This window comes from Puma concolor, chromosome E2, assembly GCF_028749965.1.
Source record: "Puma concolor isolate L17-30 chromosome E2, mPumCon1.1.hap2, whole genome shotgun sequence".
Lineage (NCBI taxonomy): Eukaryota > Metazoa > Chordata > Mammalia > Carnivora > Felidae > Puma > Puma concolor.
The window spans coordinates 33851033-33876577 of record NC_141681.1 but is presented as its reverse complement, the minus strand read 5'-3'; the positions used below and the strand labels follow the sequence as shown (position 1 = coordinate 33876577).

The window sequence follows — 25545 nt, the reverse complement described above, 5'->3', positions numbered from 1 at the left end:
TAGGGGCCGATTTCTGGGTGAAACAATGTATTATTAATGAATCTTCCTACGCAGATGGGTGTTAGGTAGACTAGCATTTGTTGTCCAGTAAAGTAGGAGGAATCCTTTCAATTCCTTGCTTGTCTATGGGCTTACTGTACCTTGATTATTCTTGGATCTCATTTTTACCAACACAAAACCAAAAAACAAATAAGCAAAAACACACCAAAAGCTTTATTAGTGTGGCAGTTGTTTCTGATATGTTCTTTTTTTCTTTTAGGAAAAATAGTTAAAGTTTGCCAGCGTAAAATCTTGTGGAAGATCCTTTTCTGGAAAATACAGATTTTTGTATTCATGTTTTATTGAGACAGGTTTTAAAACTGTATTGCTTAATTTCTAGGATAATCCTATTGGCAACTGGGATGGAAGATTTGATGGGGTGCAACTTTGTAGTTTTGCAAGTGTTGAAAGTACAATTCTCTTGCATATCAATGATATCATCCCAGGTATGTTTTCTTTGTGTTTTTATGTATTAATAAGGCAGGGTTCCTAAGATGTGTTTTATTATGTAAATACAAGCTTCAAGATGCATTTTTGGAACGTGACTTCTTGTCCTATGGAATTGTTATCAAATAGAATATCCTATCTTATCTCCCAATGAGAATAATACTTACAGACTTTTTATTTCCAAAAGCATATGAGCGTGGGGTGGCATTTATACATTATCGTTAACTTTTCATTACCTGTTGATTCTAAGTGGGGGAAAAAGCCCTTTCTGATCATTGGAAGAGTTAGAAAATAAATCACCTGCTACCTGTTTGAGTAAGAGCCTGGTTTAAACTAGAAGCCTGTAAGCAGAAGTTGGTCACGTCATGTGACATAATATACTGTGGAGAGGATTCTTCCTGCGTGCCCTTTGAGATTTCTTCCAGTTTTGAGCTGCTGTAATTGATCAGGATTCATGACTCTCGAGTCAGATCACCCAACTTTACACCTTAAGAAAACAAAACAAAACAAAACAAAAAAACATGAAGCCGCCTTTTATTTCCTGTAAACAAGTAGCACCTAATGGCCGCTGTCAACTAATTGATAAATTCCCATTGATGGCAAAAATCAACAGCATCTCCCCCCGCCCCCCACCTTAGCAGAGTTCCAGTTACAGGCTAGTTGGCTGATAGTATGTTAATCATGAAACTGACAGAGGCATTCATAGGTGGTGCTTTTAATTGATCATTATGCAGCCATGAATAAATGTCAGAAAGCCTACATTCAGTAGCCACCAATGTATGCATCCATGAATTAGATGACTTATACTTCTTCACATTCTTGACAAATTTATAAGGTCTTCTTTTTTTTAACTTAAAAAAATATTATTTATTTTTGAGAGAGAGAGAGAGAGACAGAGAGAGAGGGAGACACAGAATCCGAAGCAGGCTCCAGGCTCCGAGCTGTCAGCACAGAGCCCGATACGGAGCTTGAACTCACGAACCGCGAGATCATGCCCTGAGCCGAAGTTGGAGGCTTCACCGACTGAGTCACCCAGGCGTCCCCCCAATTTTCAGGTCTTAATTATTGCCTGTTTTGCCGATAAAAACTGGGGCTTAGCTAGTGCTGAGGTTGGCTAGGATCAAGTAGGTGGTAGAGCCAGAATTCAAATCCAGACCTGTCTGATTGAAAGGCTCTGCTCTTTTCGGTCCCTCCTCACCCTTTGTGTATACACTTTGGATGTGAAGACTTGCACAGAAAAGCATCCTTCTCAGCCTCAGATGGATACTTGGGAATATTGTTTCCATGGAAATGGGTTTTGTCTCTAATTCTATAAAAGCTGAATTTCACTAAAGCAAGGATCATAACCGAACAAGATGATTTTTCCGCTCCCGGTATTTTTTTTCCTTTCTTCCTCATTTTGATGCAGAACACTTTGGAGTTTCCCACAGGTCATTTCAGGTCCTCAGTAACTTTTTTTTTTTTTTTTTTTGTAAAAATGAAGGGGCTATTACTAGATGATCCTTAGGATTCCTTCTAGCCTGCACTGTTTGCCCTTCTCCTGTTCCTTGTTGGCTTGGCAAGTGATAAATCCTTGTTTTGCTGAGTTACGAAATGCTTTCTACTTTGGCTTTTAGCTTTATAGCAAGAGTACGTTAATTGGAGGTATGGCGTTCAAATAAGGGCTTGGTTTCGATTTTGCTTTGTAAAAGTTCGACAAACTCGGCTTTTCTTGAATTTTAGGGTAAATCCTATACCTACCACCTACCTAGACTCTACAAGGAACATTTTTACTGTGCTTGCTTTTTCAGGTATCCATTCCTGTATCTGTTCACTAACCCATGTTATTTCTGTATGCATTTCAGAGTACGTCGCAGACACCAGCACACATATAATTAACTGGAGAGAAGTTTAGGGTTTTTTTTTTTCCTTTTGAGTTAAGACAGACACGTAACAAAATACATGTTGTGTCATTTGAGTTTTGACTAATGCATATACCCTTGAATTGGAAACCCTTATGAAGTTACTAAAATAACTTCTAATAAGAAAAATATTTACATATCTCAAATCAAAATAACAAAAAAAGCGCAGTAGAACATCTCATTTCCATTCTTATCTCCTCCACTTCCGGGACCTCCTCATTCCATCCCTTGCCTTCCACTGCTAACTATTTTTATTAGTTTCTTGTATATCTTTCCAGAACTTCTTTATACAGTATAAGCACATATTCTCCCTTCCCTTTTTAAATAAAAAACATACAATTTATACTATTCTGCACCTTGTCTTATTCTCTTAAATCTATATCTTGGAGCTGTTGGTATACTTTTCCACTGCATTTATTTAACCAGATTCCTACCAACGTATATTTGGATTGTTTCTAACTTTTTACTATCACAAAGTAATAGTATCCCACATGCGCTAGCAAATCTATAGGATAAATTCCGAGAAGTGGGGTCGTTTGGTGAAAAGATCCATGAACTTGTATCGTTCTAGATATTACTACATTGCCTTAAGCAGTGTATATAACAGTTACCAGCAGAATATGAGGGTGACTTTTTTTTATGGACTTTGCATGAGAGTATGTTGTTGAATTTTCTCCCAGTCTGAGAGGTGAAAAATCTATTTCAGTATAGTTTTAATTTCCATTTTGAGTGAGGTTTTCAATGAGGTTAAGCATCTTTTCCTATGATTAAGGGCAATTTGTGTATTTCTTTCTGTGACCTGTATATTCATACCTTGTTTATTTTTTTTAATTGGATTATTGGCCTTTTTTCTTACCAGTTTCCTTTTTATGTGTTAGGAAAGCCAACTGTTTTGTGATTTGGGGTGTAAATGTTTCCCACTTGCCAACTCTCATTTGTGACTCGTCCTTTTTTATCTGGTTGTCCTCATTTTTGAAAATTATGGTAAGATAAATGTAACAATATTCACCATTTTAACCATTTGTCAGTGTACAATTCAGTGACCTTGCATACATTTACTGTGATGTGAAACCATCACCTCTGTCTATTTCCAGACTTTTTTCATCATCTCAAACAGAGATGCAAACTCTATATGCATCATGAAACAACTCCCCTTTCCTCCCTTCCCTCAGCCTCTGGTAACTTCTGTTCTCTACTTTCTGTCTTTATGAATTTGCCTATTCTAGATACTTCATACAAGTGGAATCTTCTAGTATTTGGTCCTTTGTAAATGGCTTGTCTCACTTAGTGTCATGTCTTTTGACTTTGCTTTAGGTGTTTTTAGCCGTGCAGAATTTTAAAATTTTTATGTAGTTGAATTATGAGTTACTCCAAGGTTGTATAGGCATTTCCCCATGTTCTCTTACGTTGCTCTTGTGGTTTTATTGTCTATATATCTTTGATCCATTTTTATTTTATGTGATATATAATGTGATATACGGATCTAGTTTAGGTCCCCCTCCCCAGATAGCTGCCCAGTTGTCCCGACATCTTTGATGAAAGGTTCACCTTTTTCCTGCTCCTTTGAGATGCCACTTTTACCATACTCAATTCCCATATGTACTTTGGCATATTCCTGGACTTTCCCTTCTGCCTGCTCATGCTTCAGTACCACACTGTTTTTAACGATTCTTTATAGTATGTTTTAATAGGAGCACTAGTCTTGCCTCATTGCTCTTCTGAATTTTCCTGCCGTTCCACATTGTCTTCAAAAAGGTTAATAGACACGTTTAAGTCTACAACCCACCTAGATTTAATTTTGTGTAGGAGATGAGGGACACATACCCAATTTGATCTACCGTGCTTGCTGCGTGTAAATCAAGTTTCAACACGGGTATATATGGACCTCTTCCTGGGCTCTACTCTTTCCTTACACTGACACCTCTAGGCCTTCATTATCATAGCTTTACAAGAAGCTTTATAGCTGGAGAGTACACTTCCCCGTTTGTTCTTGGCTGTTGTTGGCCTTTGCCTCTTCGTTGTAAATTTAACAGTCGGCTTCTCCGACATTACAGGAGAGTTCCGTTGGGATTTTGGTTGGAACTGTAGTCAACCTGTAGAGTAATTTGAGGAGACGTTTTTATTATACTGAAATTTCTAATACATGAACATTGCATTACCTTTCATTTAATCTCTTTTTAGTAAAATTTTATACATTTCTCCATTTCTTGCTTGCATTCTGATACATTGTAAAGTAAAACATGTTTTCTAACAATTTTCTGTGATCTATAGAAATACAGTCGACTCTTAGAGAACAGTTGTATTGAAACCTAATTCACATACCACATATCTCCCTCATTTAAGCTGTTCCATTTAGTGTATTTTAGTATATTTACAGATACGTGCAGTCATCACTATGGCCAGTTGTAGAACATTTTCATCACCTCACAAAGAAACCCTGTACCTTTTAGCTATTACTGTCCTATCTCTTCCTCCTCCTTAGTCCTAACCAACCCCTAATCCACTCTCTGTCTCTGGATGTTTGTCCATTCTGCACGTTTCATATAAATAGAATCACTTAACGTGTGGTCTTTTGTGACTGGTTCCTTCGTGTGGCAGGATGTTCTCAAGGTTCATCCATGGTGTAGCGTGTATATCCTTATTTTATTCCTTTTTATGCCCAGATAATATGCCATAGTATGGATGTACCCCATTTCGTTTATTCATTTGTTGAAGGACACTTGAGCTCCTTCCATCTTTTGCTGTACATAATGCTGCTATCACATTTGTGTACAAGTTTTTGTGTGGACGTATGCTTTCCTTTTTCTGGGTATATACCTAGGAGTGGAACTGCTGGGTCACTTGATAACTGGGTTTAAGCATTTGTGGAACTGTCAGACTGTTTTCCAAAGCGGCTGCACCATTTTGGATTCCTACCAGCATTGTACAAAGGTTCTGATTTCTTCACACCCTTGCCAACATTTATTATTATCTGAGTTTTTGATTCTAGCCAGCCTAGTGGGTGTTAAGTGTTATCTCAGTTGACTTTTGTGGGCTGAGTCTTGTTGCAGACAGTGTTTTTAAAATCTTTTTTTAAATTATTTTTTAAATATTTATTTATTTTTGAGAGAGAGAGAAAGTGAGCATGAGTAGGGGAGGGGCAGAGAGAGAGGAAGACACAGAATCTGAAGCAGGCTCCAGGCTCTGAGCTGTCAGCACAGAGCCTGACGCGGGACTCAAACCCTCTGACCGCGAGGTCACGATCTGAGCCAAAGTCGGATACTCAACTAACCGAACCACCCAGGGGCCCTTAAAATCTTTTATTCTCAGTGTATCCATAGATTACTTTTTTAGTAACTAGTCATTATCATCTGCAAATACTAATAGTTTAACTTTTCTTTCTAATCCTTGTATGTTTTATTTTTAAAATATGGTTTCTTATTGTCTTAGCTCTATGAACTTTTAAATGCACGTTGAATAGAAGTGGAGGTGGTATCAGCCATCTTGATCTTGCTCTTGATCTATTAAGTATGATCTTTGCCATAGGATATTATTGTGGCGGCCATCATTTATCAGGGTTGAAAAGTTATCTACTGCTCCCGGTTTGCCAAGAGTTTTATCATGAATGGATGTTGAAGTTTATCAGACTTTTCTGTCTATTTACATAACCCCGTATTTCTTGTCTTTTAATCCAATTTCCTAATAGTAAATAAGCCCTCACATTTTTTTTAATTTAATTTTTATTTTTTGACAGAGACAGAGCAGGGGAGGGGCAGAGAGAGAGAGAGGAGGAGAGAGAATCCCAAGCAGGCTCCACACCGAGAGCACAGGGCCCAACGCGGGGCTTGAACTCCCGAACCGTGAGATCGTGACCTGAGCTAAAATTCAAGAGTTGGCCACTTAACCGATTGAGCCACCCAGATGCCCCAGCCCTCACATTTCTGATATAAATCCAACTTCATCATGATTCATACGTTGCTAGGTCCAGTTTGCTAATCTGTGCATGTTTTAAAATTAAAAAAAAAATTGCATGTTTAAAATATTTGAGGGGCGCCTGGGTGGCGCAGTCGGTTAAGCGTCCGACTTCAGCCAGGTCACGATCTCGCGGTCCGTGAGTTCGAGCCCCGCGTCGGGCTCTGGGCTGATGGCTCGGAGCCTGGAGCCTGTTTCCGATTCTGTGTCTCCCTCTCTCTCTGCCCCTCCCCCGTTCATGCTCTGTCTCTCTCTGTACCAAAAATAAATAAACGTTGAAAAAAAAAAATGTTTAAAAAAAAAATATTTGAAACAAATTTTAAAAATTACATGTATTTAAATTAAAAAAATTTTTTATAGTGGTAACATGCACATAACATTTACCATCATAACCATTTATAACTATACAGTTCAATGGCATTAACTAAATTCACATTTCTATAGAGCCATCACTACCATTCATCTTTGTAACAGTTTTCATCTTGTAAAATTGAAACTCTATACCCATTAAACAGTAACTCGCCAAACCCCACCCCCAGCCTTTGGCAACCACTCTTCTAATTTCTGCCTCTATGCTTTTAACTCCTCTGAGTACCTCATGTAAGTGGAATCATGCAGTGCTTGCCTTTTTATGACTGGTTTATTTCCCTTAGCATAAAGTCCTCAAGGTTGATCCATGTTGTAACATGTGTCAGAATTCCCTGTATTTTTTTTTAAACTGATTTTTTTAAGTGTCTTTATTTTTTTATTTTATTTAAAAAAAAATTTTTTTTTTCAACGTTTTTATTTATTTTTGGGACAGAGAGAGAGAGAGAGAGAGCATGAACGGGGGAGGGGCAGTGAGAGAGGGAGACACAGAATCGGAAACAGGCTCCAGGCTCTGAGCCATCAGCCCAGAGCTTGACGCGGGGCTCGAACTCACGGACCGCGAGATCGTGACCTGGCTGAAGTCGGACGCTTAACCGACTGCGCCACCCAGGCGCCCCTTAAGTGTCTTTATTTTGAGAGAGAAGGGGAGAGGCAGAGAGAGAGGGAGAGAGAAAATCCCAAGCAGGCTCTGCACTGTCAGAGCAGAGCCCAACGTGGGGGGCTCAGTCTCCTGAACCATGAGATCATGACCTGAGCTGAAAGGAAGAGTTGGATGTTTAACCAACTGAGCCACCCAGTGGCCCCAGAATTCCCTTCATTTTTAAGACTACATAATATTCCATTATATGTGTATACCACATTTGTTTATATGTTTATCTATTGATGGACCCTTGAGTTGCTGCTGTGTTTTAGGTATTGAGTATTGAGAATATCGCTGCTATGAACCTGGGTGTAAAAATATCTCTTTGAGACCCTGCCTTCAGTTCTTTTGGGGATATATCCAGACGTGGAATTGCTAGGTTATATGGTAATTCTGCTCTTAATTTTTTGAGGAACCACCATAAGGTTTTCCACAGTGGCTGAATGATTTTGCATTCCCACCAACAATGCACAAGATTTCCAGTTTCTCCATATCTTTGCTAACATTTATTTTCTGTTTTCCTGATAGAAGCCATTTTAATGGGTGTGAAATGGTATCTCATTGTAATTTAGATTTGCATTTTCCTAATGATTAGTAATGTTGAGTATCTTTCCATGTGTTTATTGGCCATTTGTATATCTTCTTTGCAGATATGTCTATTCAAGTCCTTTGCCTATTTTTTAATTAGGTTGTTTGGGGTTTTTTGCTGTTGTTTTAGGAGTTCTTTATATATTCTGTATATTAATGCATTGTCAGATATATGATTTTCAAGTATTTTCTCCCATATTTTGGGTTTCCTTTTTGTTCATAGTACTCTTATAATCCTTTTTATTTTGGTAGAATTAGTAGTGATGTTCCTACTTTCATTTCTAATTTTAGTAATGTGAGTCACCTCTCTTTTTCTTAGTCCATCTAGCTAAAGTTTTCTCAATTTTGTTGATCATTTCAAAAATCCAACTTTTGATTTCATTGCTTTTCTCTGTTGTTTATTTTGTATTTTGTTAATCTCTGATCTAATCTTATTTTCTTCCTTCTGCTAGCTCTGGGTTTAGTTTGTTCTCCTTTTTCTAGTCCCTTAAGTGGTAAAGATAGGTTGTTGCTTTGAGATCTCTTTTGTTTTTCAATGTAAGCATTTATAGCTATAAATTTCCCTCTTAATACTGCTTTCACTGCCTCCCCTAGATTCTAAAATGCTGTGTTTTTGTTTTCATTTGCTTCTAAGAATTTTCCAATTTTCTTGTGATTTCTTCTTTGATTCATTGGTGGTTTAAAGTGTATTATGTAATTCCCACACGTTGGTGAGTTTTCCAGTTTTACTTCTGTTTTTTGATAATTTCATCCTGTTACGGTCAGAGAAGATATTACATATGGTATCTGTTTTTTTAAATCTATTGAGAGTTTGTGGCATAACATATGCTCTATTCTGAAAATATTCCGTCTAAACTTGAGTAGAACGTGTATACGGGTGCTGGGCAGAGTGTTTTGTGTTTGTTGTTGTATCTAGTTGTTTTATTGTGTTTAAGTCCTCCATCTGCTTACTTCTGTCTGGTTCTATCCATTATTGAGAGTGGGGGATTGAAGTCTCCAACTGGTGTTTGTGGAACTATTTTTTTTCTCTTCAACTCTCTGTTTTTGCTTCATATATTTTGCTGATGTGTTATTAGTATGTAAATGTTTAAAATTGTTATATCTTCGTGTTGCATTGAACCTTTCATTAACATATAAATGTTCTTTGTCTCTTGTAATCTTTTTTGATTTAAAGTCTCTTTTGTCTGATGTTAGTATAGCCATCACTGCTCTCCTTTGCTTTGGATATCTATTTCTGACCTTTCACTTTAAATTTCTATGCCTTTGGAGCTAAAGTGAGTCTCTTATGGACAATATATAGTTGGATCATGTGTTTATCCATTCTTCAAATTTCTGTCTTTTGATTGGAGAGTTTAATCAATTTACACTTAAAGTAATTACTGATAAAGAGGAACTTATTTCCATCATTTTGCTATTTGTTTTTTATAGGTTTTTTTTTTACCTTTATTTCCTGCATTAATATTGTCTTTTGTGTATAGTTGATTTTTGTAGTGAAATGTTCCTTTTTCATTTCTTTTTGCACATATTATAGCTATTTTCTTTGTGTTCACCACAAGAATTACATTTAACATCACAAATTTTAGTGATCTAGTTTGAATTTATAATAGCTTAACTTCAACAACATAAAAAAAACCCTCTTCTTTATAGCTCTACCCCACCCCTTTCAGTTCTTGGTATTACAAAATTACATCTTTATACATTGTACACCCTAAAGCATAAACTAGTTAAGTGTTATAAATGCATTGGTTTCCTAAATTATGTAGAAAACAAAAATGTAGAGTTACCAACCAGAGTTACAGTAATACTAGCTTTTAGGCTAATTGTTTTTTTAAAAAACGTGTTAGTCTCTTAAAGCATGTAAAAAACAAAGTAGTATTACAAACTGTTGTTACGGTAATACTAGCGTTTATAATTGCCAATGTATTTACCTTTATCGAGATCTTTATTTCTTCCTGTGCTTGCAGGTTACTGTCTGGTGTCCTTTGATTTCACCCTGCAGGTGGTCCCTTGGGTGTTTCTTTTAGGACAGATCTAATGGAAACAAACTCCCTTGGGTTTTCTTTATCTGGGACTATCTTACTTTCTCCCTTACTTCTGAAAGACATTTTTTCAGATATAGGATTCTTGGCTCACATTAGTTTTCTTTTAGCACTTTGAATACATTGGCCCACTGTCTCCTGACCTCCAAAGTTTTTGATGAGAAATCTGCCTATGTCTTTATTGAGGATCCCTTGTATGTGACAAGTTGGTTCTCTCTTGCTGCTTTCAAGGTTCTTTGTCTTTTGAAAGTTTGATTCTAATGATTCTAATTGGTGTGGGGGTCTCTTTTACTTCACCTTACTTGGTGTTTGTTGAGCATCTTGGACATTTATGTTCATTGCTTTCATCAAATTTGGGAAGGTTTCACCCCGTAGTTCTTCAGACATTCTGTCTCTTTCTCTCTCTCTTCTTCTGAGACTCCCACAGTGTGCATGTTGATTTGCCGTGGTGTTCCATAGGTCCCTTGGGTGTGAGTTTGCATTTCTCTGATAATTATTGATGTTGAACACCTTTTCATATCACCTGTTGGCCATTTGTATGTATTTTGAAAACTGTTCAGTTCTTCTGCCCATTTTTAAATCATGTGTTAATTTCTTTGCTGTCGAGTTGTATGAAATCTTACGTATTTTGGATATTAACTCCTTGGTATTATTTGGTATATTTGGTATACCTTGGTATTATTTGGTATTATTTGCAAGTGTTTTCTCCCATTCTGTCGGTTGCCTTTTTATTGATTGACTCTTTTGGTGGGCAGGAGCATTTTAGTTTGGTGTAGTCTCATTTATTTATTTTTGCTTTTGTAGCTTGTGCTTCTCTTGTCCTGTTCATGAATCACTGCCACGGCCAATGCCAAGGGACTTTTCCTGTGTTTTCTTCTGGGAGTTTTACAGTTTCGGGTCTCAAACTTAAGTCTGATTTATTTCAAGTTCACTTATATGAGGGGGTGTAAGATAGGGATGCGGTTTCATTCTTCTGCATGTGGTTTTCCAGTTTCCCCACCACCACTTATTGAAGAGACTACTACCCTTTTGCTGTTGAGTATTCTTGGCTCTTGTCAAGTATTAGTTGACCATATATACATACGTTTATTTCTGGGCTCCCATTTTTATTCTCTTGGTCTTTGTGTTGCTTTTTATGCTAGTACCATATTGTTTTGATTACGCTAGCCTTGTAGTATAGTTTGCAATCAGGAAGTGAAATGCTTCTGCCTTTACTCTTTCTCAGGATTGCTTTGGCTATTCGGGGTCTTTTATGAAAGTGTTATTTTGTAATGAATTTTTCCATTTAATCTTTGTTTCTAAAGTTTTTAGCATAACATTATTCTTAAGATCTTGTATTTTCTGTTAAATCTCAGCAGCATCTGCAGATGTGTCCTTGTTTTCATCCAAAAAAATTGTGTCTGTTTTCTTCTAACAGCTTTTTACTAGAGGTTTCTTGCTTTCATTTATTCAAAAAAACTTATCTTTTGGCTTTCTTAATCTTAGCTAGGTATTTGTTTTCTATTTTAGTAATTTCTGTTTTTTATTATTTTCTTTTTGGCTTTTTTTGGATTTATTGTTTTTCTTTCTAACTCTTTAAATGGTTAGTTTAATAATTTTTAGTTTTTCTAATGTGAAGCATCTAAGGGTATAAACTCTATGTACCTGTTTACCTACATTCCACAAAATTTGTTATGTAGCGTCTTGTTATCATTAAATTTGAAACATTTTGTAATTTCCTTCATGATTTTATTTTTTTTTTTAATCCATTTGCTTTATGGTCCAAGAATATGATACTAATCCTTTGACGTTTGTTGAGGCCAACCTTATGGCCTCGTATGTGATCAGTTTACAGAGATATTCTGTGTATACTTGAAAAGAATACGTTCGCCCCAATTGTAGCTGCATGCATCGCATGTGTATTTTACATGTCCCTTAGATCAAGCTAATTTATTATGCTATACAAATTTTATGTATCATTACTGAATTTTTAATTGCTGGATCTATCAGTTACTGAACAAGATATATTAAAAATTTCTAACACAATAATGGGTTTCTTAATTCTGTGTCTGCTTTAATTTTGAACTAATTACTTGCTGCATATAAGTTCAGAATTTTTGAGTACTTAGAGTTTGAAATTGTTGTATCTTCCAGGTGATTTGAACTATTTGTCATTATATAGTAGCTGTCTTCATTGCTAGTAACTCTTTTGTCTTAAATTCTGTTTTGTATGGTGTGGATAGATTGTGTTTGGTTCGTATTTTCCAGGTATTTCTCTTTTTCAGTCAGTTATGTTTGAGGCATGCTCTTTGATAGCAGTATATGGTGGGAAATCTTTTTTTCTTCATCTAGTTTGGCGATTTGGGTACTTTAACTGGAGGGTTAATCTGTTAATAGTTATCATTACTAATAATTAGATTTATTTCTATTGCCCCATGTGTTTTCTATTTGTCCTTCTTTTCTGCTTTACCCCCACTGTGCTATTGGATTGAGATGTTTTCCCTCCCTTTACTCATTTCATTTTCCTACTCTATCCCACCTGCTTGTTTTCAGATGGCATATAATTCGAAGAATCTATTCTGATGATCTTTGTCTTTTCATTGTTGTGTAACCTGGTAGCATTTAATGTCATAATTGTTATTATTTTTGAGTTTAGAACTATAATTTTATTATCTATTCTTTATTTGTCCCCTTTTTTCCTTCCTCTTATACTTTTTTCTACTTTTTTGAAGATTATTTGAAAAATTTTAAGAAGTATATGTTAATCTATTGACTTTCTAGCTGCGTTTCATCGTTATATTGCTTTTAGTGCTTTCTCCAGGGATGAAATATATATCCTTAACATTTTAGTGTAGTTAGGGTTAATATTGTACTACTTTACGTAAAATGTAGTTGCCTTGCTACCATGTAAGTCTAGTTACCCCTTCCTCCTCCTTGATACTATTAAGTGTCATGTATGTTACATCTACGTACATTAAAAACTCACAAGAATATGTCGTATTTCTTGCCAAGATAGTCATATATATTTTAGAAATGAAAAGATCCAAGTATCGGGGCGCCTGGGTGGCTCAGTTGGTTAAGTGTGCGACTTCGGCTCAAGTCATGATCTCGCCGTTTGTGGGTTCGAGTCCTGCATCGGGCTCTGTGCTGACAGCTCAGAGCCTGGAGCCTGCTTCAGATTCAGTGTCTCCCTCTCTCTCTGCCCCTCCCCCACTCTCACTCTGCCTCCATCTCAAAAATAAATATTTTAAAAAATTAAAAAAGAAAAAAAGATCCAAGTATCCACTTGTTAACATTTCCCTTCATCCTGAAAAACTTTTATTGTTGACTGAGGATGCAGTTCTTCTAGAAATGAATTTCTTTTAATTTTAATTAACTTTAATTAATTCATAATTTTCTTTTATCTGAAATGTATTTATTTTGCCTTCATATTTGAAGGATATTTGGGGTGTGTATAGAATTCCCTGTTTGGTATTTGTTTTCTTTTTTGTTCTGCTTTCCAGGGGTTTTCTTCTATTTCCTGACCTCCGTATTTTCTGGTGAACATCAGCAGTCATTTAAATCATTGCCCCTCTGTATGTAATGTAATATGTGGTTTTTCTCTGGGAACTTTGATGATTTCTCCTTATGTGTGACTTACAACAGTTTAACTATGATGTCCCTCGCATTGTTTTCTTCATGTTTATCCTGCTTGGAGTTCACTAAGCTTCTTGGATTTGTAAATTTGTGTCTTTTAACAAAGTAGGGAACATTCTGACCATTATTTCTTTGGTCAAGTGCTTTCTTTGTCCCTTTCAGTCTTTCCTCTCTCTGTGATGTCAGATAGATTGGTATTGTGCCTGAAGTCCTTGAGACTCTGTTAATTTTTTTTCCTCATACTTTTATGTATCTGTTCTTTAGATAATTCCGACTGTTCTGTCTTGAATTTTACTGATTTCCCCCTCTCTCGTCCGCATCGTGTTTTTAGGGCTTAAATTCATTCATCCAACGAATTATTCTTTTCAGAAATTGCCTTTTTAAGGTTTTAGAAGTATTTTAAGACTTCCATCTTGTTCTTTTTTGTTTGTTTCTTTAAATAGTTTTTATTTCTCTGGTAAGATAATTGCTATCTTCTCCTTCACTGTGAGCATATTTTCTCTTACCTCATTAAGGATAGTTCTAAGTCCTCTTTTAAAATTCTTTTCTGCCAATTCCAACATCAAAATAGTCTATGGCTTGGTGTGCATTGTGGGTTTTTCTTTTGAGAATGGGTCACAGTTTCCTTTTTTCCCCTCTCTTTTCTCTTTTAGTATGTGGAGCAGTTTTGGATTATAACCTTGTATTGTTCCTTTCCACTGAATTTTGAGTCTCCTTCCTAATCTGCCTGTTTTTTGTTTTTTTCCTCCCTTCACTCTCCAGTGACTGCTGGCAAAAGTTGTTTTTTATATTTTTTCAGAGTTTAAATCTATTTTTTCAGAGTTTAAATCTATTTTTTCAGGAAAAGCGGTCTGATATGAGCTTACTCCATCATAACAGCTGTATTTTTAATACGTATTTTGGAATGTGGAGAGCATTTATTCAAGAAAAAGGGGGATTTCTCTGGGCAGGCATGATGGATTTTATGATGAGATTTTATTTTATAGTTTTCACCCCCCCTTATTTTCAAGTTTTTATTTAAAGTCCATATATACAGTGTAAATATGTAAATTCCATACAGAACATTCGGTGTAATATTAGTTTTAGGAGTAGAATTTAGTGATTCATCACTTAACATACAACACCCTGTGTTCATCACAAGTGCCCTCCCTAATCCCCATCACCATTTAAGTTTTTGATTGTTTGAAATACAGTATTGTTTTACTATTGAATTTCCAAGTTTAAAAAAGAAATTGTTTTTAAGCGTTAATACAAAACCGTTATAAGAAGGTCATTTCATTTCTAAGCCAGGTAGTTCCGAACCTTGGGTGATACTGAGCCCAGGGAACATTTTGTAATGTCTGGAGACATTTTTGATTATCACATCTGGGGTGGGAGTACTACTTGAATCTAGTGGGTAAAGACAGAGATACTGCTAAATAAACATCCTACAATGCAGAGAGCAGCCCCCGCAACAGAAAATGACCTGGTCCAAAATGGCAGTATTGCTGAGGTTGAGATATCCTGTCCTAAGCAAATTACGTGACTTACGCTACTTTTATAATGTTAACTTGCTGGATGGCTAAGGGGAATACCTTGTAAAATAAAACTTCTTTCATTATTAAGGTATTCTTACAGGGGTAGCTAGTTCTGTGCTAATGTTGTTTTTCCAGAATCACATGGATAAATGTAATTTAACTTGTCTTACCAAATCAGATATGTTTGTGGGTTTCCATAAAACAGACCCTTAACTGAGAGATGCTGTGGGGCAGGGTTTGAATGGGTGATGGGGATTAAGGAGGGTACTTGTGATAAACACTGGGCCTTCATTGCATGTAAGTGATGAATCACTCAATTATACTGTATGTTAACTAACTGGAATTGAAATAAAATGTTGAAACTGTGAAAAAAAAATCCAGAGGGTGCTTTTGAAAGCCCCAAGCCTTTTTGGTATAACCATCCTTTTTACCTACCTTCACTGAATTTCGAGTTTTGCATTTTACCAGTAAATGTAATTCATTATGTCAAGTAAGTTGGGAGACTAGGGAAATCATTAGTTTAGTGTTAAAATTTAAGGAAAGAAAAGATATCTGAAATATAAAGTTGGCTTGTGTATAATTGATTTTGTTTTTCTTAGTCTGCAGTAGGATAAAGATTTTGAAATGCCTCCCCCCGCCACCCCCCCAGACTCTAGCTAGAGCTGTATTTCCTTCTGTATATTTTTTCCATCTCTCAGTTAGGTTTGAAATGTAAATGATGTTGGGTTCTACAGTAGCACTTAAAAAGAAAATGAAAGGAAAAGCTACCATTTCTGTTTTTCCTGTGGTGGAATTATACATAACCTGACAAAGGCATTCTGTAATAGTATTTATCTTCAAAAACATTTACAATTCTATTTTATTCAAATAGTGATGTAGGATTAAAATAATAAAAATTAGTTACATGAATCTCTTGGGAATCACTTGTCAGGCACACTTTGATCTTCTAGATCAGTGGCTCTCACTGTCATTATTCCCGGCTCGCAGAGCAGTGACAAGAAAGGAAAATAATGCTTTTCTTTTTCCTTTTAAAGCTTGATTTCATACACCGTGAACAGAAGATAATTAAGAACGATACCAGCTTTTTATAGTGTAACCCACAAATAGTACTTTTCGCCAACAAAATAAAGCTCACAAATAGATTTAAAAAGTAAAGTTGTCTAAATGAAAATTAGTTTCTTTGAATGGGTCTCCGTCTCTATTTCATGTCATCATTAACACCCTTTCCTGGAGAGAGAAAACGAGTCCTGGTGTCTCCTTTAGTTCCTGAGGTTTTTTCTGGCCCAGTTGCCTTCATTTGTAGGACAAAATTAATACTCCCGGCATTTAAAACTGTTTTGAAGCAGTTTGACAGCTGGTGAGGTTAGGAAATAATTCATCTCTGTCAATTGCTTGTTACGGTGGTCTTCTGAAGAACACCTTTGACGAAAAGAGTCCTCGGTCTGCTTTTCAATTCCCTCCCCCCCTTCATTTCTGCTTTTCAAATGTTAAAAGCTCTAACATAGCTAATTTGACACGTTCACGTTCTTAAAGCTGTTGTGTTGGAGCATATCATTGAGTGCCACCCCTAAATTACACACTTCTGCTTTTTCTGGTCCAGCTTGTGTCTTCTTTTTTTAGTGTTGGAGGTTGGGAATGTAATGCTAATTTTGCCTTGTAGATTACGCCTTGCATGCACATTGGCACAGAATTTATAAGGGTCTCTGAGATCTTTCCCTCCCAACAGTGACCTCCGACTACCTGCTCTCCTTTTGCATCTTTCTTTTTTTAAAGTTTTTATTTAAATTCCAATTAGTTAACATACAGTGTAATGTTAGTTTCAGGTGTGCAATGTAGTGATTCAACACTTACAACCACACCCAGTGCTCATCACAACAAATGCTCTCTTTAATCCCCATCCCCTGTTTTCCTGATGCCCCCACCAACCTCCCCTCTGGTAACCATCAGTTTGTTCTCTGAAGTGAAGAGTCTGTTTCCTGGTTTGCCTCTTTCTTTTTTTTCTTCTTCCTTTTTGCTCTTTTTTTTTTCTTAAATTCACCACAATCAAGATAGCATACCTATCACCTACAAAGGAGATGTCCTTTGTAATCACTTCCTCCCACTTCTGTCTGCCCTGTCCCCCCCAAAATCCAGGCAACCACTGATTGATCATCTTTGTGTCAGTATACATTTGTTCATTTTTGGGAATTTTATATATGTGGAGTAACTCAAGACGTGCTCTTTTTTTGTCTGCCTTATTTCAGTCAATATAATTCGTTTTTGACTCATTCGTGTTTTTTTTAAATTGCTGAGAACTCCATTCTGTGGTAGGCTGTAATTATATATATTTTATAAGTATATTAACATTTAGTGTAAATAATTTATGTATTACTTAATACGTATTAGTATATTGCAACCATAAAACATAGTTTACATATATCATCGATTCTTGCTGATATTTAGTCTTTGACACAGAGCTTCTAAATCCCTTGGAATTTCCTAGGTGATGAGAGCATCTTCTGTTCTAACGAGGTGACTCCTGGTGGGCTGCTGGATGGGGACTGGTCCCTGGCAAGACCAAGCTTGAACTTCCAGCTCCAAGCACCATCCTCTGGAAAGGGGGGAGGGGCTGGAAATGGAGTCAGTAATTCATCATGCCTACTTGATGGTCTCCATAGAAACCCCTAAAGTACAAGGTTTGGAGAGCTTGCAGGTTGCTGAACACATGGAGGTGCTGGGAGAGTTCTGTGCCTGGAGACGGCGAGAAGGCTTTGTGCCTCTTCCTTATACCTTGCCCCGAGTATCTCTTCATCTGGTTGTTAATCTGTATACTTTATTATATCCTTTATAATAAAATGGTAAATCTGAGTGTTGCCCCTTAGTTCTGTGAGCCATTCTAGCAAATTATGGAACCCCAGGAGGGGGTTCCGAGAATGCTGACAACCTGAAACTTGTGACTGGTGTCAGACATGAGGGCATTCTTGTGGGACTGAGCCCTTAACTTGTAGGATTTCCTTCTAACTCCAGACAGTGTCAGAATTGAATTGAATTGTAAGACACCCAGGTGGTGTGGGAAAACTCCCCACATATTGGGTGACCAGAAGTGTCAAAAGTGTTGTGTGAGAGTAAAGGAAAATACACCGTTTGTTTTCCCTGTAAACGTATGGATATTACCATTTTATTTAGCCATTCATTTGTTGATGGCCTCTGGGTTGTGTCTGGTTTTTGGCTCTTAGGAATAATGCTGCGATGAAAACTCCTGTGAGGTCTTTGTATGGTCATAGGCCTTGGTTTCTCTTGGGTAGATCCTTAGATGTGGCATGGCTGGCGATTGTTTACCTTGAAGCAAAAATGAACATGCTAGACCTGCCAAACGATCTTTCCAAAGTGGTTGTAGTGTTTACATTCTGTGTAGCAGTGCGTGCAAATTCCAGTTCTTCCCCTTCCTTGCCAACACTGCGTGTGGTCAGTCGTACAGACTTTAGCTCTTCTGTTGGTGGTAGCTAATTCTGGTTTAACTCACATTTCCCTGTGACACCTTTTCATGTGCTCATCTGTCATCTTGTGTTTCCTCCTTGGTGGAGTATCTGTGCACATCTTTTGCTAGATTAAAAAAACTTTTTTATTATTGAATTTTGAGAATTCTTTATAAATTCTGATGATAAGCCCTGTAACAGATATATGATTTGATTTGAAAATATTTGAGATTATGAAGATTTGCATGCAGTTGTAAGAAAGAATACAGAGAGATCCTGTGTACCCTTTTCCCCAGTAGTAACGTCTTGTAAAACTAGAGTACAGCGTCACGGCCAGGGTGTTGACAAGACGCAGGGCATTCCCATTGCCACAAGGATCCTTCCTGTTGTCCTTTTTTCACCATGGTCCTTCCCTCCTTAACCTCTGGCAGCCACTAATGTGTTTTCCATTTACGTAATTCTGTTATTTCAAGAATGTTATACAGATGGAATTGTACAGCGTGTAAGCTTTTGAAATTGGCTTTTTTTCTCATTCTCTGGAGACTCGTCAGTGTGTGCGTATCCCTGGTTTATTCTTTCCTAATGCTGAGTAATAGTCCATGTCATGGATGTACCACTGTTCTATCACTTACCCATCAAAGGACATCTGGTTTGTTTCCAGTTGTGGGCTATTCTAAATAATGCTCTCATAAACACTTGTGTATAGTGAACAAGTAAACGTAAGTCTTCATTTCTCTAGCATAAATGCCCAGGTTTGCAATTGCCAGTTGTATGGTATTTGTATGTTTAGTTTTTTAAACAACTGCCAAACAGTTTTCCAGAGCGGTTGTACCATTTTATCTTACCACCTGCAATATATGAGTGATCCGCTTTTTCCACATCTTTGCCAGCGTTTGGTGTTGTCACTATTTTTTTATTTTAGTAGTAATATCTCATTGTGTTTTTTTATTTTAAGTTTTATTTATTTTTGAGAGCGAGAGCACGTGTGCTAGTGGAGGATGGGCAGAGCGAGGGACAGAGAGAATCCTAAGCAGGCTCCGTGTTCTTAGCACAGAACCCGACGTGGGGCTGGAGCCCACAAACCCTGAGGTCATGACCTGAGCTGAAATCAAGAGTCAGCCGCTTAACCAGCTGAGCCACCCAGGCACCCCTCAGTGTGGTTTTAATTTGATTTTCCCTGATGGCTCACGATGTTGAACATCTTTCATGTACCTGTGGCCATCTGTCTTCTTTACTGAAATGTCTCTTCATCTCTTTTGCCCATATTTTATTTGGATTCTTGCTTTTTTACGATTGAGTTTGGGGATTCTTTATATATTCTAGATACTAGTCCTTTGTTGGATGTGTGGTTTGTGAATATTTTATCTCAGTGTGTGGCTTGTCTTTTCCTCCTTTTAACAGGGTCTTTCACAAAACAAAGGATTTTGATTTTTATTAAGTCAAAGATACAATTTTTTTTTTAATGGAACATGATTTTGGTATTAGGTCTAGCAATTTTTTTTGCCTAGCTTTAGATAGTGAAGATTTCCTCCTAAGTTTTTAAAAATCAAAATATAATTCACATGGCAGAATATTCACTCCTTTTAAAATGTACAATTCAGTAACATTAAGAACGTTCACAGTGTTGTGCAACCATCACTGCTGTCTAGTTCCAGAACTTTTTTATCACCCCAAATGGAAACTCTACGTTCATTAAGCAGTCACTCACTCCCCTCAGTCCCTAGCAAACACAGATCTGCTCTCTGTTTCTGTGATTGCCCTGTGGACATATGGACCATTCACTATATGGACATTTCATATAAATGAACTAAAAAACATGCCCTTTTTTTGTCAGGCTTCTTTCACTTAAGCATAATCTTTTTAAGGTTCACCCATGTTGTAGAATAAATCAGTACTTCAGTCCTTCTCATGGGAAACAATATTCTATTATATAGATATAGTACACAGTTGACCCTTGATCAGTATTATGGGTTTGCACTGTGTGCATCAGTGGATTTTTTTTATAGTACAGTAGTGTAAATGTATTTTCTCTTCCTTATGATTTTCTTTAAAAAAAATTTTTTTAACGTTTATTTATTTTTGAGACAGAGACAGAGCATGAACAGGGGAGAGGCAGAGAGAGAGGGAGACACAGAATCTGAAACAGGCTCCAGGCTCTGAGCTGTCAGCACAGAGCCCAACACGGGGCTCGAACTCACGGACCGTGAGATCATGACCTGAGCCGAAGTCGGACGCTTAACCGACCAAGCCACCCAGGCGCCCCCTTATGATTTTCTTAATAACTGTTTCCTTTCTCTAGCTTGCTTTATTGTAAGAATACAGTATGTAATACATATAATATACAAAATATGTGTTATGTTGTTAACATTGACTACCTTATGCGTAAGGCTTCTGGTCAACAGTAGGCTATTGATGGTTAAGTTTTTGGGGAGTCAAAAGTTATCTGCAGATTTTCAGCTGCATGGGAGTCAGTGCCTCAAACCCTCCTGGTGTTCAAAGGTCAACTGTATTTTCTTTACCAATTCATCATCAGTGGTGGCCGTTTGTATTTCCAGTTTTTGACATTTATGAAAAGGATGCTATGAACATTTGTGTATAAGTTTTTGTGTGGACCTACTTTCAATTATCTTGGGCATGTGCCTAGAAATGGAATTTCTGGGTCAAATGGTAACTGTATATTTAATCATTTCTAGAACTCCAGGTTGTTTTCTAAAGTGGCTACATATTTTACATACCTACCTACAGTGTATGAGAATTCTGATTTCTTCACATCCTTGTTCTTTCTTTTTAAAGTTTTACAGTTTTTCATTTACATTTGAGTCCTTGATTCGTTTTGAGTTAATTTTTTATGAGGTGTAAGACTTAGAGCTGGTTTTGGTTTTGTTTTTTTTTTCCGTTTTAATGTCAAATTGTCCCACCACCATTTGTTGAAAAGACCTCTTTCTTCCATTGAATTGCTTTTGTACCTTTGTCAAAGATCAGTTGGGTATATTTGTATGGGACTATTTTTTGATCATTTTTTTCTTTTGAGAACTTCTTTTAGATCTGCCGGTGACAAATGATCTTTGTTTCTCCTCATCTGGAATGTCTTGCCTTCCCCATCACTCCTGGAGGATATTTTCACTGGTTATAAGATTCTGGGTCAAGAATTCTTTTCTCTCAGCACCTGGAAAATATTGTGCTACTTCTTTTGGCCCTCCCTGGTTTCTGATGAGAAATCTGCTCTCATTTGAATTGCTTTTTTTTCCCCTATAGGTTTTGTTTTTCTCTGGCTGCTTTCAGGAATTTCTCTTTGACTTTAGCTTTCTAAACTTTAATTATGATGTGTCTTGGCATAGAATTTCTTTGGGTTCATCTGTTTGCTGTTTGCTCAGCTTCTTGAATTGGTAAATTTGTGGTCTCTTGCTGCATTTCGTCAGTTTCAGCCTTTCCTTCTTTGAGTACGTTTTCAGCCCTAGCCCCGTCTTTCTCCTCTCCTTTAAGATTCTGATGAAATAAATGTTAGATCTTTTTTGTGAAGTCCCACAGGTCCCTGGGTCTCTGTTCTTTTTCTTTTGTTCTTTTGTGGTTTTTTTTTTTTTTTTTTTTTTGATTCAATTTTCCCTGTGTTGTTCATACTGGATAATTTGTATTATTCTGTCTTTAAGTTCACCCATGACTTCCTGTGTTTCCTCCATTTTGCTATTGAGCCCATCCACTGAGCTTTTTATTTTCATTGTTATTTCATTTTCACTCCTTTATATCTTCCGTTTCTTTGCTGAGACTTTCTGTTTCTTTGATGAGGTTTCTGTCCTGTCGTTTTGTTCCAAGTATGTTTATAATTGCTTATTGAAGCGTTTTTATCAGGGTTGTTTAAAATCTTTGTCAGATAATTCTAACCTCTCTGTCATCTCGGTGTGGGCATTTATTGACTGTCTTTAAACATTCTTAGGAACTTCCTGGTTCTTGGTATAATGAGTGATTTTTGTTTGAAACCTGGACAGTTGGGTATTAGGTTTTGAGACTCTAGATGTTACTAGACCTAGAGCCAGCTTTTAGCCAGCTTTCTTCGACCCTGCTATGGCCAGGGAAGAGGAGGGGAGATGCCACCTAATTATTGCCAGGTGGAGATAGAAGTCTTCTTCCCTCGGCCTCCTCATTCCAGCTGGGGAGCGGTGGATGTTGTGGCTCTTCGCATGGTCTCCAGTGACACTGTGATGAATGTGGCCTTATTGCTGGTGGGTTACGGTGAAAGTCCTGACTCCCCACTAGACCTCTACTGATACCAACCACCCCAGCAGGTAAGGCAGAGATGGAAGTCTGGGCTCTCCATGTGGTCTCCACTGACACCATGGAGGTGGGAGAACTTGTCATCAGGTGGTGGCTCCCGACTTGGCTTTCTCTGATATCACACAACTGGGGCGTTGGAGCACTTTGTAACGGCCTCACATGAGTGGAAGTCTGGGCTCCCCACTTGGTCTTTTTGGAGTGGGTAGGGCCAGTGTTTTTTTCCCGTGGTGTTCGGCTGGTGTTGAGTGATTACTGTCTAACGTTTTTCGGTCTTACTAGGTTTCCTCTTTTCTCATCCTTTGACGAGAGAGCGCTGACTTGTTGGGGCTTTCTTTGGTCTGTGCCCATTAATGGCTCCAGATTGCTGGCTTCCTCAGCGCGAAGTCTGGGATACATAAGGCAAGAAGAAAACCCAGGGAATTCGCCGCCGTGTTGTTCTTTATGTCCAGAACTCCTTAGCTGGTCTGACTTCTCCTCTCCACCTTGTTAGAATCTTCTCATTTTGTATGTTATGTCCTGAGTTTTTAGTTGTACTTATCATGAGGCATAGGAAAGGTATGTCTACTCATTTTCCCAGGAGTGGAAGTTGCCTCTGTTATTGTAAGTTAACAGCAGATCTGGGGCATCATTTCCTATTAGTACGTGTATTGCATACTTAATCTTTTGTTTAAATTATGCATTGTATTTCATTTTATGAATGTGCCATGATTTTTTTACCAGTCCCCTGCTGATGGACGTTTCGGTTCTTTTTAATCTTTTGCTTTTACAAGCAGTGCTTTAGCGAATAACTCCATGTATATGCATCGATTTGCATGTGTTCCAGCGTAGCTAAAAGATAACTTCCTGTCTTATCATCTGGATCTTCTTAGACGAGATAGAAGAGTCAGTGTCTCCTAAAGTAAATCAGGAGAATTTCATTTTAGACAGATATCCTTGTGAAAAAGTCACTCCTTGTGCGATGTGTGCTTAGAGCTACTTTCCCACAGTTGACACACTGATTCTAGTTCTGAGCTGGTGATGGACACAGGACAGAGGCAGCTCCTTTTCCTTACGGCAGCCCTCAGATATTCAAAGCTGAGTGTCTCTGGGACCTTCATCTTCTGTGCTTCAGCCTAAAAACTTTGTGTCATTTTAGCCATTTGGCTGTGGTATGATACTCTGAGTGAGACGTGGTTTGTTGAAGATGGTTTTTTTTTTTTTTTTTTTCTTAACACTTGAGCATCTAAAGGGAAATGGAATACTGTAATCCATTATGTGGGCTAATGGTTGCTATCGACAAACTGACAAAAAAAAAAAAAAAATTGGGGGAAAGCCCTGTTACCGTCTGAGTTGTATTCCCAGCGACCCCTGTAATGCCTTCCTTGCATTACAGATGGATGAGTGCATTTATAAATCAGTGAATTAACGAACACTGAGCTTACTCTTGAATGAAACCCCCAATTTTCTTTCATGCACCCTTCTACTTCTAATTCTATGCTTGTATGTTTGATTTGGAGGACAGCAGCAGGACCTTGCTTTTGTCCCTGTTACCCTTGATGTCGTCAGTGCCCTTCAGTCTTCTAACATTTTCAGATCGTTCTGGATACTAAGTGTGTCTTTGCATGTATTGTTTCTCCCTCAACACCACGCCATCGGTACTCATCTGAGTATTTAAATGGGATATATGGTGCTCACATTCATATAAAATATTCATAAGATATTTTTTTGAAAAGGTAACTTCCTGGAGGTAGAGTTGCTGGGTCAAAGGGTAGATGTATTTTATATTCTGATAGATAATGCTATATGGGCTTCCACAAAGATTGCGTGAATCACCTTAAGTGTCGTCTATGTAGACAGCACTCCTGCTCGTACGAGACAGAGCCCAAAAGAAGGTTAATTTGAAGCACTAGACCTGCGTATGCAACTCTGATGTCATCTGATGGGACCTTCCGGTTTTGTGTTCAAAAAATTTTCATGTAAAATTATCTAAAATAGGAGGAAAACACTTATTTGGATCAGTAATCCTGCCTCATAGAGGTCTTTGTGTAGTTGCTATGTATATAGTATTTTCGGTATCTGGTTTTATAATACCTCATTTTACCCAAGTAAACTTATATTTTCTCTAGTAGCTTTCTCCGTGGATATTAAACTCTCATTTGGGTCTGAATTATGCTCTTGTGGCTGATGATGTTAAGCAGCACATCAATTAAGGGATTTGTCTCAATTTAATGGGTCATTCAAATTCACAGGCATCTCTCCTGCTTTGATTGTTACTGTTAACTAGTTTGTTGTTATGATTTCAACCCAACATTCTCGAAGGGATTTTTTTTGTATTTCTGATTAAATTAACAAGAGTGATGGATGAACTGCTACTTTTATCATTTTTTTACTGAATCATAATTGGCAGAGAATACTACATTAGTTTCAGTTATACAAGATAGTGATTCAGTATTTTTATACAGGACAAAAAAATGAATGCCATGATAGGTCTAGTCACCATCTGTCACCATACAAAGTTATTGCAATATTACTGACTGTATTCCCTATGCTGTACCTTACATCTCTGTGTTTTTTGTTTTTTGTTTTTTTACTACAAAGAAGTTTGTACCCCTTAATCTAACCTTTCAGCCATTTGCCTGCCCACCTCCCCCTGCCCGCAGCAACTGCCAGTTGTATCTAGGATTCTGCTTCTGTTTGCTTTTATTTGTTTTCGTTTTTTTAGATTCTACACATAAG

The 25545-nt window shown here is 37.3% G+C and overlaps 1 protein-coding gene across 5 annotated transcripts in view; it reads left to right on the top strand.

The window, feature by feature from the left end:
• The window catches only part of CYLD (CYLD lysine 63 deubiquitinase), a 69352-nt gene that overhangs the window by 9302 nt on the left and 34505 nt on the right, over positions 1 to 25545 (top strand). For all 5 annotated transcript variants that reach the window (XM_086689449.1, XM_086689452.1, XM_086689451.1 and 2 more), the window contains exon 5: positions 380 to 485. In XM_086689449.1, coding sequence (XP_086545575.1) covers positions 380 to 485 — 106 coding nt within the window. The remainder of the gene's footprint in view (positions 1 to 379; positions 486 to 25545) is intronic.